Source organism: Centroberyx affinis, unplaced genomic scaffold (assembly GCF_046629955.1).
Source record: "Centroberyx affinis isolate AG114_WGS23_722 - 3 ecotype Tasmania unplaced genomic scaffold, CSIRO-AGI_Caff_v1 ptg004997l_1, whole genome shotgun sequence".
In the NCBI taxonomy this organism is placed as follows: Eukaryota; Metazoa; Chordata; class Actinopteri; order Beryciformes; family Berycidae; genus Centroberyx; species Centroberyx affinis.
The window spans coordinates 21428-35032 of NW_027282462.1; the positions used below are offsets into that span (position 1 = coordinate 21428).

The 13605-nt window shown below is 40.6% G+C and overlaps 2 protein-coding genes and 1 long non-coding RNA gene across 4 annotated transcripts; 1 reads left to right on the forward strand and 2 right to left on the reverse strand.

Moving 5' to 3' along the window:
- The first annotated feature begins 842 nt into the window (after positions 1–842).
- LOC139666420 (Fc receptor-like protein 1) lies at positions 843–5710 on the forward strand. Of its 2 annotated transcripts, none has more exons than XM_071545627.1 (7): positions 843–863; positions 1676–1797; positions 1952–2023; positions 2263–2520; positions 3588–3830; positions 4985–5116; positions 5601–5710. In XM_071545627.1, the coding sequence occupies exons 2-7, from the start codon at positions 1767–1769 to the stop codon at positions 5657–5659; spliced, it is 795 nt and encodes a 264-aa protein (XP_071401728.1). In that variant the 5' UTR covers positions 843–863; positions 1676–1766; the 3' UTR covers positions 5660–5710. The 2 variants fall into 2 exon arrangements, with proteins under 2 accessions (XP_071401728.1, XP_071401729.1); XM_071545628.1 differs by having other exon boundaries at positions 1952–1993.
- Positions 5711–6442: 732 nt separating this feature from the next.
- Positions 6443–10631, reverse strand: LOC139666425 (uncharacterized). The gene is made up of 3 exons (XR_011696909.1): positions 10555–10631; positions 10111–10226; positions 6443–9638 (listed from the first exon to the last, which is right to left on the reverse strand). It is a non-coding gene; the product is annotated as an uncharacterized lncRNA (long non-coding RNA).
- A 337-nt stretch (positions 10632–10968) lies between these two features.
- LOC139666415 (myelin-oligodendrocyte glycoprotein-like) lies at positions 10969–13366 on the reverse strand. Its single transcript, XM_071545617.1, has 2 exons — positions 13184–13366; positions 10969–11363 (listed from the first exon to the last, which is right to left on the reverse strand). Exons 1-2 carry the CDS (start codon positions 13275–13277, stop codon positions 10969–10971), a joined length of 489 nt encoding a protein of 162 aa, XP_071401718.1. The 5' UTR covers positions 13278–13366.
- Between the last annotated feature and the right edge of the window lie 239 nt (positions 13367–13605).

A 13605-nucleotide genomic window follows, 5' to 3' on the forward strand; every position in this document is an offset into this window, starting at 1 on the left:
AAATAACAACAGATGTCTATCATTAATGACATCATATGACCAGACCCCAGTGCTCCTTCATAACAAATATTACTTATTTCACAATAGTCAGTGACATAAAATACAATGTAAAATATACTATATCTTCACATTATTTGACCAAAAAAAAACGTAATTTACAATAAGATTTACCACCTATTGTAAATTACTAATTGTATTATGTATAGCAGCATGGACAATTTTAGTAATGTTGACAGTATGACAATTGAAAAAAATGTGACTCCATGCAGCTTTTTGCTGTTCATACTGATTATCAGATCTGAGTCACATGTGAGGGAAAAAAATCTGAATCGGGGAAGCTTTCAGCTGCAGTGTGAACGCAGACATGAACAGCAGAAGCTCCAATAGCAGAGCAGCAGGGTCAGAGGTCAAGTCTAAAAGGCTGTTGGGTAAAAAAAAATATATAGACCACTTACAGTTTCAAGACACATCAGACTGACCAGAGATTTGCTAGGAAAACCAGAGTAAATCAGGACAGTGGAACTTTGACTCCACTAGATGGAGCCACATACCAAGATAGCAAAAGCAATCTTGTCAGCTGACCTTACATTTACATATGTGGGCGGGCTTACCAACCCCCTTATTGTGAACAACCCGATAGCCTCAGGACTGTGGCACAGACTAACAGTTCTAGAGCCACCTGCTGGCCTGTTAGCTAAGATCCAGGTTATCCTGGTTGATTTTTTTGTGGGGAGGTTACCACTAGGTCCCACAGAGTGTTTTGTTCTTACCAAGGGAGGAGGGTGGCCAAGGGTTGGTACATTTGGCCAGTAGAAGAGCAGTATTTAGACTTCAGTGGATCCAGAAACTACTGCATGCACAAGGTAGGACTGTATGGAGGCAGGTTGCTGAGGACTGGGTCTAGGTTTCTCCCTATTCTTTGTTAATCCTAAAACACTGTCACTCAATGATGTTCCACCATTTTACAGAGGTCTGCTAAGAGTGTGGGGGCAGATGAATGTGCTGAGAGCGGTCCCGCCCAGTTCTGTGAAGTGGCTTCTGGAGGAGCCGCTGGGGTATGGGGCACGGCTGGACATTACTACAGCAGCCACTCCAGGATTATCAGAGACATTAAAATCCCTACTAACGGATTGCTTGACTAAATTGTGTTTGTTTTTCCAATTGCCAATGAGCTGAGGTGCTTCTGGTTGAAGTAAAATACTTTTTAGTCCTTAAAGGGGCAATAAATGCGATTTTTACTCCCCACAGAGCAGAAAATGACCATAATATATCTACAGGGTTGATAGGGTTTTTGATAAATACCAATTACCCAATTCTCAATGAGACTCAATGAGATTTCTGGCTTTTTCCATTTCTGTATCATCACCTTGCCCTGCCTTTATTACAACAAACGAGTATCTTGGCATTTTTAATCTTCTTTTCTTGTGTGGAAAGTTTTATAATTTTTTTTCCTACAGTTTCACTCTGAGAGGCTGGAAGATAAAGTCAGGACAGTGCAACATTCTGAGCAACTCAAATGGGCAACGTTGCCCAATGAGTTGCCTCAACATCGTCTCTTTCATCCCATAGGAGCAGCTTGTCTTTTTGTTTGGGAAATATTTGAATAAACTTTTGACCATGTGGCTTTCTTTATTGTCTGTCTTTGTTGCCGGTCACCCTGTGCATCGCATGTTAGGGTGGTTTGGTTTCACCTCCTGACTGTCAGGATGTGAAAGTAGAGGAAGTGGTGAGCAGACGGTGTGCAAGTCAAAGAGCAGCGAGACAAGATGGAGATCACAATGCTATGTCTCATATTCTGTGAGTAAACCTTTCTCTTTCTCTCTCTCTCTTACATTTCTTATTTCTCAGTGCTTCTGATCTCGAGCGGCTCCTGAAACTAAACAGAAATCAATGAACATTCCAAACAGCGATATTTATTGATCTTTTTCTCTCTCCTCTGTGTGTTTGTCAGGCCTGAATACACTTTCCTCCTCTGGAACCAAAGACGAAAAAGGTCCATTTATGCAACTTCTGGTTGAAAAATGTATGATTGTTTCTTTTTTAATTTAATCGCCCATTCTGTCTGTTTAAAATATCCTAACACTCAATAAATGAGATGATTCACAGGAAGTTACATCACTTGGATCTCATAGGAGATGGTGGAATGAAAGATAATCTGTCACATTGACAGCATTCCAATTGTTTTCTTCTTTATGGCTAGGGTTGTTTAGCTAAACTCATCGACCCTGTCATCAAAACCTACTTTTTTACTTTCTCCTCCAGTTTCTATTCGAGTCATCCCCGGCAGATCTCAGTTCTTTAAATACAGTAGTGTCTCTCTCGGCTGTGAGAGCTCTGCAGGAGGAAACACTGTGAAGAGGAACACGTCCTTCAGAAGGCAGGACTCTTGTTCATGCAGTTGGGGAAGATTTAACGGATCTTTCTGCACCATCAGCGACCTATACCCAGAAGACAGCGGACTGTACTGGTGTGAGACTGAGTCAGGAGAGTGCAGCCATGCTGTCAACATCACTGTTACTGGTATGGGCTCATAATGTACACTCATTTAAAGGACCCATATGGTGTAAAGCAGGACTCCCCTTCCCTCTGTGATGATAAAGGAGTTGGATGGTCTATCTAAACATGGTGAAAGTATCAAAACGCACGATCGGCAACTAAATCCACACAATCCATATTAGAAAAGCGAGCCTCTAAATGAGCCATTTGGACTTCCGTAACTTTGTGGCGTCACAAAGGTTTGCTCATTATTATTTTTGTAAGAAATAATAGACTAACAAAGTGTTTTTTTCAAAGCAGTTGAGCGGTTGTCATTGTTTATTACTTTAGAGTTTTCCCTACCTGTAGGCGCCAGGCCACGGCGTTTCACGTTTTACTCTTGAAACAGTTAGCCAATCAGAACAGAGGGGGTCGTTAATATTAATGAGCCTTAAAGATACAGCAACAGAAACAGCAGGTTCTTGGTAAGGCTCAGAGAGATGCTGGAAAATGAACGTGTAAAAATGGATTGAGAGTGTTTTTGGTTCATGACACCACACACACAGCTTTGAATGGACCTCAAGACACAAAATAAAACACTGGACATTGAAGAATATGGGACCTTTAACATCAAATACCAAAAGTGTACACAATCTTTATTTTGTTGTATTTCTGCTTTGAAATTCCATTACTTTTAATTCCTGGCAAAAATCCCCACTGTAAATGGTTTTATCAAATCTTTAGCATGGCTTGCCCTGATGGAAAAGTATGGAAAGCCAAAAGAGTCAAAATTTGCTTTCTTCGGCATATTAACCAGTGAATACCAGTGTGGTTTTTTTTTTAAGTTAGTCCGGTCCGTGTTCCTCTCTGTTTCTGCACACTCAGCATAGTTGCAGATATCATCGTTTTCCTCCTTCAGAAGAAGCCTTTTGCTGCCGTTCATTCTTGTCCAGTATGAAAAATAAACTGCCACAGAGTGAGAGAATCCATCACAGGAAACATGAAACCAAACGTTCTGTTTTCTCCTTTTCTCCTTTCATTGAGCTGAGTTGAGTGTTCTCATCTCAAAATGCAAACATGACTCCTCTGATTCGACTGCTTTTGCCGTCCAGCTGGGTCTGTGATCCTGGAGAGTCCTGTCCTTCCTGTGATGGAGGGAGATGCTGTGACTCTGAACTGTACAACCGACATTCCCTCCAACCTCCCAGCTGGTTTCTATAGAGATGGCTTCTTCATCAGGACCGGCTCTACAGAAGAGATGACCATCCACAGTGTTTCCAAGTCTGATGAAGGCTTCTACAAGTGCAGCATCTCTGGTGTTGGAGAATCACCAGAGAGCTGGCTGGCTGTGAGAGGTGAGACCCAGACTTTAATCTACTGGCACAAACTGCTTCATTTTCAGACTGATGTGGTTTCTTCGCCCACTGAGGTTTAACTAAACCAATGAGATTATTTCCGCCTCCAAGAAATGTTTGTCAAACTAAAACCGGAATCGGCAAATTTGGAGTTTAGGTGCGGTCACGAGCCTACGTGGAAATTTGTTTTGCTTCCCATTGACATAAACTGAAAACCACGCGAAGGACAAATGCAAATTCACACAGCCGGCCAATAGAAACACTTGTTTGGTTGTGTTGACATCTGAGGGAAAAAATCCACCATGGATGAATTCTATTATACAGACGGTACATTCGGCTGTAATGTGCAGCTAACGTTAGCTTGCTAACCATATAGCATAGAATCAGAGTCGATTGATAGTTAGCTACGAGTTACTAAACAGTGAATACAGATTGATGCGAGGTTGCTCACAAAGTGTAGGCTAGTTTATTCAAACCATGGTAGCTTATTCTTCTACAAGTTTGAAATGCCACCTGACACAAAGCATAATGTCACATCCACAGAACATTCCCATTCAAATCAATGTTCCTGGAAAATTTTGACATCTGTGCAGTGGAAGTGTTATAGTTGAGTTAATCTGTTTCAGCGATGTCCGTTAGCGAATGCTAACTTTTCTTCTCCACTAAAGGTAGGTTAAACTACGTTAGTTTATATCATTTAAGCGGCTATATTAAGTTAAAGGAACCTGTTTGGTGATGCTTACCAGCTGGTTTGCTAATGTTGACTAGAAAAGCTAGAGAGAGTACAGTCTGTGATAAAGATACGTTAGCCTCGTCGCTAACGTTAGCTTTCAGTTGAGTTCTGACAGTTTGCTAACAGACTCATCTGCTCATTTCTCGTGCAGTGTGACAGACTTCACAGTTTTAATGCCTGACTTGTTTTGTCACCATAGCAACTAACACTTAAAATTCCATAATCACCATTGTATACTGTACTAGCCAAATTACTAAGGCAAATAGTGGAAGAACCGTTCTATCCATTCAGGTTCTGTGGTCAAAGAGAGAGATGAGCAAAGAGAAATCCAGTGTGACTGCTGCTTTGGAGGTTTTCAGCATTGTGTGTAAACCTGAAACTAACAACCAGTATTCATCACCAGCTGTGTTTCCCTCCTCAGCTTCTCCACCAGCAGCTCCGCCTCCAGCTGCCCTCCTGTCTGTCTCCAGACTGATGTGTCATGTAGTTGTGGGAACTCCTTACCTGCTGTCCACCATCCTACTGGGACTCATATTCAGAGACAGGAGGAGAGGTGAGAACCAGAGGGAACACTGAACACTGATCTGCAGTATCCGGATCGGTGCCGGTCCAGCTCCCAGCACTCCTGCTCAGATCGGCAAATGCAGCTTCTTCCCGATCCTGATACTTTAATGAGCTGGGCCTCGGTGAAGTAAAATACTTCTCTGACTCAAACCAGCCAGAGAAAATCGGAATAACACCGGAAGTGAGGTTGTTCTACCTTCAAAATAAAAGTCTTCTCTTTTAAGTTAACATGCTGGAATAAATATATAAACACAATTATGTTTACATTGTGTATAGGTCAGTGTGGGTCTGTGGTTTGTGTGTGTGTGTGTGTGTGTGTGTACGTGGGGGTGAGTGGGTGTGCATGTAGTATGTGTGTGTGTGTGTGTGTGGGGTGGGGGGTGGCTGTGCACGTATGTGTGTGGAATTTCTATTTTGTTCTGTCCTCTCTGTTGTGTTTAGTCTTATTCTTTTCTATTCTATTTGTGTTCCAGCAACTCAGCCTGATGAAGAACAGGACAGAAGCCATGCTGTCATCATGGAGGTGGAATAGATAACAAAACCACACACACACACACGCACACAAATAGCACTGAATTGCCAAGAATATGCTCGTCTTGTATTCCTTATTATTTTTTAACCTTTTATTTAACTGATGTAAATGAATGTAATTTACTTTTGATATATTAAAAATCATTATTGATTGGGTTGGGAAACAGTTTCTAGAAGACCTGAGGAGTTTCATTCCAAACTGAGAGGGCAGGGTCAGAGGTCAAGCCTAAAAGGATGTTGGGTAAAAAAACAAAAACATTATAGACCACTTAACAGTTTCAAGACACTTCAGACTGGCCAGCGACTTACTAGGAAAACCAGAGTAAACCTGGACAATGTAGCTTTGACTCCACTAGATGGAGCCACACACCAGGATAACAAGAGCAACACATGGAGTCAAGTCATTATTCACCTAATTTATTTTCATCTTATATATTTTATTTCTTTATTAGGCCTATATTTTTCTCACCAATGAGAGTTGGGTTCCGGAAACCACCAGGGGTCCTTGAGGGGGTTCCAGGGGATCCCCTGGCAAATTGATAAATTGTTAAGCTTCACCATTACTTCATTTACAAGAAGTGAACACAGTTAGACAATGTAGCAGAATGACTGTTCTGATCATAGTTTCACTGTTATCTCTCTACCTACAATACAGAAAGTCAAGGGATTCTGGGCAAAATCATATCAAAGAAAGATATTCTCAGATTTGGGTTTGAGAGACAAAATCTCATCAGAGGGGGTCCGTCGCTCTAATGTGGACTAAATTAGGGTCCTTGATACGAAAGCTGAGAATCACTGCTGTAGGCTGTTGAATGGATGGGTGTCATGAAATTGAGTTATAATGAACTTCTGGGAAGCGAGGCCCTGAGCTATAGTTGATGACACTGTGAGGAAGGGTCATATATATCACATCACACATGAAGGAAACTTTACTGATTTACTCATGTTTTTTATTTGCACTATGTAGAGCAAGAGCAGCAAGCAGCTACTTTAAAATGAATAACTTCACCAAATGTGTCATTCACTAAAGAAAAAATAGAAAAAATAAATAAATTATATAAAAATAAAAATAATGAAAAATAAATCTGTTGACACTTGACAAAGTACTGACCTATGGAAAAGTATTAAGTGTGTACTTAATTCCCTCATACATACATAAAGTATTTACTAGAGTGTAACAATGTAATATGTGTACAAAGCACACACACATACATATTTGTAGTACTTCCATTGTGACGTTACACCCATTTAAACACATTAGGAAGATTTTCATGAAATACACAGTATTATATAACAAGCAGCTTTAAACAAAACATCATATTGGTGGGACACACTACAACTGTGAAATTCCCATAAACCAGGGACAACCTTCATTTTTTTTTTATTTAACCTTTATTTATCCAGGTTAGCCGCATTGAGATTAAGAATCTCTTTTTCAAGAGGCACCTGGCCAAGAAAAGCAGCACAAAGTTACAGACGCCACAACAAACATCTCATTACATTACAGCATTATACATTATCAACAAACATTCAATGTTTCATATAAAAGCAATTTGGAAAAACAATTACAATTTTCACCATCCTCCCTACCTTTAACCATTGTTTTAAAAAATATTAAATGAGACCAGCTCCTGTAGTTGAGTCTAAGCCTTTTCACCAGGGACTCTATATGATACCTAAAAGTAAGACCACCGTCTATTAAAAAATCCAAGTACTTAGAAGTTGATACTCTTTCAATTGATTTATCCTGCATTGTAGTAATCTGAGGTAAATATTGGGGCTCTTTCTTTGACCTGGTAAACACCATCAGCTTGTTCTTATCAGCATTCAGAATGAGTTTCAGCTGACACAGCTACACTTGTATGGCATTAAAAGTGCATTGAAGGTCCTCAAAAGCCTTTTTCAATGTTTCTGCACAAGAATAAATGACAGTGTCATCTGCATATAGATGAAAACTAGAATTTTCTATACCTTTGGCAATATTATTTATATAAATTGTGAAAAGAAGAGGTCCAAGGACTGAGCCCTGTGGCACCCCCTTGTGAATAGTTAAAGTATCAGATGTCATACCATCAAACTGGATACATTGTGTTCTATCTGACAGGTAATTTCTGAACCAACCTACTGCCATCTCAGATAAACCTATATTGACCAATCTTTGTATCATGATGTCATGATCAACTGAGTCAAAGGCCTTTGACAGGTCAATAAAGAGGGAGACACAATGCTGCTTCTCATCCAAAGCACTAATAACATCATTAATAACTTTCATTGCTGCCATTGTGGTGCCATGTTGTTTTCTAAAGCCTGACTGGAACTGAAAGCTTAGAAATAGGCCTGTAGTTATTTTCCACCTTTTAACAGAGGAAGAACAAAAGCTGACTTCCATGCCCTGGGGATAACATTTGATTCAAGGCTAAGATTAAGTAAATATGTTAGGTGCTCAGCTATAAAATTAAGATATAACAAACAGATTATTTATAAAGTGACAAGAAGGAGCTTATATACAGTATGAGAACCTTATTTTTATATATTTTACATATGTAAAAGAACACTTAACTGAAATACATTCAGATACTTTTTAGCTTCAGGTTTTCGATGCAGCAGATCTTTGAGGTAAATTCCTTTGTCATTTCCTACAGACTCACAGCTGTAAAAAGGGACCAGTGCCCTGCTCAAGGGCATGTTCACAGTAGTTGTTAGAGGAGTGGAGAGCACTTCCTGTTTAGCGTCACCTGCTGAAAATTTCCCTGCTGGTCAGATTAGATTTGAACCAGCGACATGACAGTAACAATCTGTCCTTAACTCTGATTTTTATTTCCTTCTGTTATTCTTCTCTCTTACTTAACCAATCTAGGTTCATGGGGATGTTGACCTCTGACCCCCCCTCCCCCCCTGACCTTTGACCTCCTTACTTTTGGTTGCTTGTAATCAGTGACAGTGTAAAATAAAACAACCGGCAAAAATAAATAATACTTTCAAATAAAAGACGCTATCCTCATCTAACTCACATCGCTTTGATACAGTGACGCTTCCTATGAATACAAGTCACTAACATTTATATCAGTCTAAAAAAGGTGGTAAACTCTATTCCACCAACAAAATGTGTGAAAACTTACGTGCGTTTATCCTCCACTACATCCCTGCTTGTGATGAACTGACTCTTATTCTGCATGTGCACTCACTGAGTCACATAAGAGCCTGAGGTCACTGACAAAAATGTCAAAATGTCAAAACATTCCCAGAGTATTCTCCAATTCAAATTCATGGGAAGATGATTTAGAGTCCTGGTACAGTTTTTAACCAGTCTATTATTTTTGAAAACGAGAGACGATGTGTTCAAAGGGAAATGTCTGTCGATCCGCTTTCAGGCAGGCGGTGCTTGCTTTCCACTTCGGCCTCCTTTTCCTCGCAAATCCAGATCCACGTTCCGTTCTTTGCTTCCCACAGCCGCAAGCTCTAGATGTGAGCTTCATGCTAGCAGTCAATATACAGTAGGAGAGTGGGTGTCATTTATTTAAAAATGGTGGACATCTCATGTTGGAGCGTAACTCGTCATATGCGATCCAGCTGAATCCCATGTTGACACAATCTGGACAGGTGATGCATGTCAGTTCCAGGTGTGAAGAGGCTCCTCGGTGTTCAAGTTCAAATGAAAGTTTGGGTTTGGGGAAGTTTGGGGAGGGTTTTCACAAGTTTGGGAAAGTTGGGTGTTTTGGACGGCTTTGTTGCTGGGAGTCCGTTCCCGTCACTCTGAAGCTCCGTCCAATTCCTGCTGATCCAGTGCTTCTCTTGTGGCTGGAGGGTCGCTGCTTCAAGTCCCAAAAGTGCCTGGGAAGATCCGGGCAAGGGTTAGTGTACAACGCTCTCATCTCCATTAACAACTACTGTCAAGGTGCCTTTGAGCAAGGCACCTAAGCCGCCAGTACTCTGACGGGGGCGTCGTTTAGTGTCGGGTGTGCTCCAATCATGTTGTAATTCTGGTGGAACAGAAGTCCAAAAGTAAAAAAAAATTCAAATTGGTAGAACAATTAATTGAAGATGAATTTTTTTTGTTTTCGGGTGAGAACTTATTATATCATATCTCCAAAATATCAACTTTCCAAGAGCTACGAAAAAGTCTCGTTTTTGGCTTGACGAACAGGCATTTTTTAAAATTAAAACATGAAAATCAACAAAATTGGAGTTACGAGATTTTCACCCGCCAGCGGCAACATAATAATAATAACAATATAATAATAATAATGATTTGAATGATGAACAGTATCAAAAGCTGTTAATATGTCAATGAATACTTCAATAGTTAAATTATACACAAATTAATTGATGATAAAATTGGTTGAAAGGTAAAGTTTTTTGGTTCTTTACAGTGTAAATAATATCTTTGTTCCCCTATTTTACAGCACTTTCTTTAAGACAAATAGTAGTGTTTATTAATAGCATCTGACTTACGTCTCCTTGTTGTTTCCGTTTGAAGAATCTTATCAGTAAATATGCTCCACAGATCAGTGCCAGCAATATCACCAGTAGAACTACGACAGTCGGTATCAGCCATTTGGACGGCTGACCTGAAGGGAAAATCAGACACATGAAATATTTGTGGTAACTGTAATACATCAGTTACACAAACATGAACACGTCACCGTTGACGTTGCTTCAATCCAAAGTACAGACGTCAGACATGAAAGAACAACATGAAGCCGCGTCACCACACAGGAATACAGGAATTTTAAAAAACATAAATCAGGTATCAGCAGATATTGTTTGTCTCAACCCCTGAAGAGTTGACGAGTCTTTCATCTCATAGCAACAAATACATTCCTGTGAATCCATCAGCTGTTCTCAATATTATGCTGCATCCAGTACAAACTGAAGGAGTTAAAACCATTTTCTCACCTTCCGTGTCCGTGTCTTCCTTTTGATGCGGATCTTCTGGCTGCTGCGGCTTCTCTGTCGTCGAGTCTTGTGGTAATCGCTCTGGAAATAGAGTGTATTTTTTTAATTATTAATAGTGCCATAGTAAAAAGATTTGATGTTGCTTTCTTAAAGGGTAGAGGTAACAAGCAGCTGACAAAACGATCCTCAGTGATTTAGAGATGTTGCATGATGAATTTCAGGTAACTGTTTTCGAGATATAGCATTTTGGAATAGAACAAGAGCAGATTATGTTTTATCAGAGCATGAAATGTAATAAAAATAACATGAGGTGCCGGGGGGGCCTCTCTTCCTTTTTTCGCCCTCGGCCCCTTAAATCATTTTGCGCACGGCCCTGCTTTGCTGTTGACACTCTGATCCTTCACAAACTACAAACTACAAACAAATGAAACCTCCCGAGGACTCACCGAGAACAACCAGCTGAACAATAGACTCCTTCTTTCGGCTGTTTAATTTCGGGAGGAAACACCTGTATTTCCCTCCGTCTGCGAGCGTCACGTTCGTTATCTTGAGCGATATGTCGCCGTGTTTCAGGCCGTCTCTGGACAGGGCGGTCCGTCCGGAGTACAGCGGGTTCTTCATGGCCAGCATCTCTCGGCCGTCTCGGTGCAGGTGCACGTACTCGGCCCGCAGGTCGCGTCTCGTCCACTCCACCGTCAGATCCTCCACGTTGAGCTGAGGTTCCAGGCGACACGGCAGGATGACGTCATCGCCAACCACGGCCACTATTGGCTGGGGTGAACCAATCACTTCAGACTGACCTGGGAAAACTGGGATCAAAAGGGAGAGTCTGAAATCTACATCACTGTATGTTGAAACTACAGTTAGCCTAGTTGTAGCATCTACAAGGCCAACTTTGGCCTGAGACGATTAGAGCCACGTGAAAAATATATTGGAGCTCTGAGATTAATCTCAGAATTCTGACTTTAACACTAAGAATTCTGAGTTCTCATAACTGAGTTTTTCTAGTGGCTCTAATCCTCTTCCGTGCCTCCCTGACCACAGCTTGTGTAAATGTTATGTATAATGTTATTATTTCATGTCAGATGGCTGACCAGAGAAATCACTCCAGAGTTTTCGTGTCCCATGACGGTCTAATTTACTGTAAACTAGTGAGCATCTGTAAATCTGTATCAGTCTGGATTATTGGTGACAGCTGTACATTTGTAATCTATAAGAACTGCAGAAGTGCCAAAAAAGATGTATACACCAAAACAATTTTCTACTATCTTATTTTATTTAACCTTATTTAGAAGCAGAGTAGGGGTTTCTGGCACAACTTCACCTACTTCCAAGGTGCATGGAGAAGGGAAAAGGGTCTAAAAAGGTCAAAACTCCAGCAACACTTGTAGTATATAGAACAACTTTATTGTATAAATAATGTTGTTCTAGATAACCTTATTTAACCAGGAAAAGCCTCATTGAAATTGTCCTGGTAAAAACTATAAACACTTATTGGAACATTATAGCGATACACACATATTATTTGAACTGAGAGAACGGTTATTCCCATTCAAATCTTCACTCTTGATTGGTCATCTGCCTGGTTCACTAAGCAGCCACTGCCACAGAATGTTGTATTAGGGCCGCTTCACATGCAGCGCTCTAAAACGCTTGGAAAACGGGAGGCGCGCGGAGTGGACAGTGAACATAGAACGTTTATCAAGTAAAGTGCGCTTGAACGGTTGCGCTACGGGTGCGCCTGGCGTTGCCAAGCAACCAAAGACAACAACTTCACACGTTTGTTAGTTGTTATCTGAAATGATGGATTACCATCGCAGTAAAACTGTTTAGTTTAGTAGCTTTACTTCTTGATGTACATGTGGAGCAGAATACATCCCTCTCTCTTTCGCTTTAAGGCTGTGTGACATCATGCGGTGCGCTTGCGGCGTTCCAAAAAAGTTGAGACGTTTGTATCTCAGTGAGCCATGGTCGCGCGTGCGTGCGCGTGCGTGGCCCCCATTAAAATTAATGGATCTGAGCGCGCAAAAGACGCTGCATGTGAACCGGCCTTATGCTGTAGTGGAAGCTGATTTGTTACCATGGCAATGACGCCAGCTGTGATGAACGTTCCAACGGTCTGAGTCTCCTGCTCTGTCTTCATGTGATTCAATGTTCCTTTATATGACGACCTTACCTAAACTCTATGGAGGACTAAAAAAATACTTTGGCAACATATAGGCTATTGCTCTGTCCTGCCAATGAAGCAGCTGTATGTCAATAAAATTCCCCATGATGCATTAGGAAAGGTCTACCCATTCATTTTCTTTCACAAGAGATTAAAAACACCATAAATGACATAAACTCACTACACAATAACTCAGACACACTAAGCCACTGTAATGATATAGAACTATTACAGTGACACCATAGGAAAAAAAAACACTATATACTAAGAATAAGAAAGAAGAACTAAGAAGACGCAAGAATATAACAGTGATGATAAAAAATACCACAACGTAGGCTACGGTAAGGTCTATAAACTCACTATAGAAGATACATAGTATTTTTTCACGCACTTTTCTACTTCATAAATGTCTATCAGTCAATCAATGGATGATCTATTGATCCAGCGACCCACGTGTCTTACCTTCAGCCGGCGTGTTCAACAGGAAAAATACAAAAGTGAAGCGCGTTGTGAAAATCCTGTGAGAAAAACTCCTGCCGAACTCCTCGAAGTGCATTTTGTTAGTATAGATTTGTTCAAACAAAGACAGAAAAATAGAAAATAACACGTTGGTCGGATGTCTCTGAGTGAGCGCTACTCGCGTCTTTGAGAAGACAAGTCTGAACACGATTCAATTTACATGCTGAGGTTAAGAGATAGTAGTTTGACTCCGCCCCAAGCATGACGAAGTTGCTTTCATGGTCTTTCTTTAGTGGAAATTTTCAGGCCATAGGGCGAAACCAATCGGTAGATGTTCTGGCAAGCACTGGAATTTTCTATGGCTATTTTTCTCTCGCATGTTCTTAAGTCTCAACGGCTAAGAAAACAAACAAAAACAAAACAAT

What these genes read in the sequence shown, in the direction of transcription:
- LOC139666420 (XM_071545627.1), top strand. Translation starts at nt 1,767, where the DNA reads ATGGAGATCACAATGCTATGTCTCATATTCT. An exon ending in GCAACTTCTGGTTGAAAAAT is followed by an intron (nt 2,024 to 2,262) that starts GTATGATTGTTT and finishes TTTCTCCTCCAG; the next exon opens with TTTCTATTCGAGTCATCCCC. An exon ending in TGTCAACATCACTGTTACTG is followed by an intron (nt 2,521 to 3,587) that starts GTATGGGCTCAT and finishes TTTGCCGTCCAG; the next exon opens with CTGGGTCTGTGATCCTGGAG.
- LOC139666415 (XM_071545617.1), bottom strand. Translation starts at nt 13,277, where the DNA reads ATGCACTTCGAGGAGTTCGGCAGGAGTTTTTCTCACAGGATTTTCACA. An exon ending in GTTGAACACGCCGGCTGAAG is followed by an intron (nt 11,364 to 13,183) that starts GTAAGACACGTG and finishes TTTTGATCCCAG; the next exon opens with TTTTCCCAGGTCAGTCTGAA.